At 51.3% G+C, this 349-nt stretch overlaps 1 protein-coding gene across 1 annotated transcript in view; it reads right to left on the bottom strand.

The window, feature by feature from the left end:
- LOC119588872 (A disintegrin and metalloproteinase with thrombospondin motifs 9-like) overlaps positions 1-203 on the bottom strand; it is a gene marked incomplete at its 5' end in the record, with an annotated part of 149,434 nt that extends 149,231 nt beyond the window's left edge. Inside the window, 1 exon segment of the mRNA XM_037937511.1 lies at positions 1-203. Within this exon segment, the coding sequence (XP_037793439.1) occupies positions 1-203 (203 nt within the window).
- Positions 204-349: the final 146 nt, after the last annotated feature.

Genomic DNA, 349 nt, shown 5'->3' with positions numbered 1-349 from the left:
ACTGTCCCTGGCGCCACAGGTCGCGCGCCGCCGTCCGCCGGAACGAGTGCAGCCTGGGCTCAGCGCCGTCGAATATCTCATAATCCGTCGCCACGAAATCGTCACTATCATCACTATCGCTATTGGCACTCTCACTATTCTCCGCACTATCCTCCAGCGGCTCTAGGAAGTACACTGCGTCGCCCACTCGTATGACGCCCCGCTGCGAGAGAGAAAAGGGAATGGTTAGCTGGCGTGACGTGTTCTCGAAAGGCCAGGAAAGAAAGACAAGGGAATAAGGAAACACGCAAGAAATACTTTCATAAATATTCATATAAAATAACAATTGTGTTTATATAGACGCCGAGAA

This window comes from Penaeus monodon, chromosome 24 (genome assembly GCF_015228065.2).
Source record: "Penaeus monodon isolate SGIC_2016 chromosome 24, NSTDA_Pmon_1, whole genome shotgun sequence".
Classification (NCBI taxonomy): domain Eukaryota; kingdom Metazoa; phylum Arthropoda; class Malacostraca; order Decapoda; family Penaeidae; genus Penaeus; species Penaeus monodon.
This window is presented reverse-complemented; position numbering and strand designations above follow the sequence as displayed.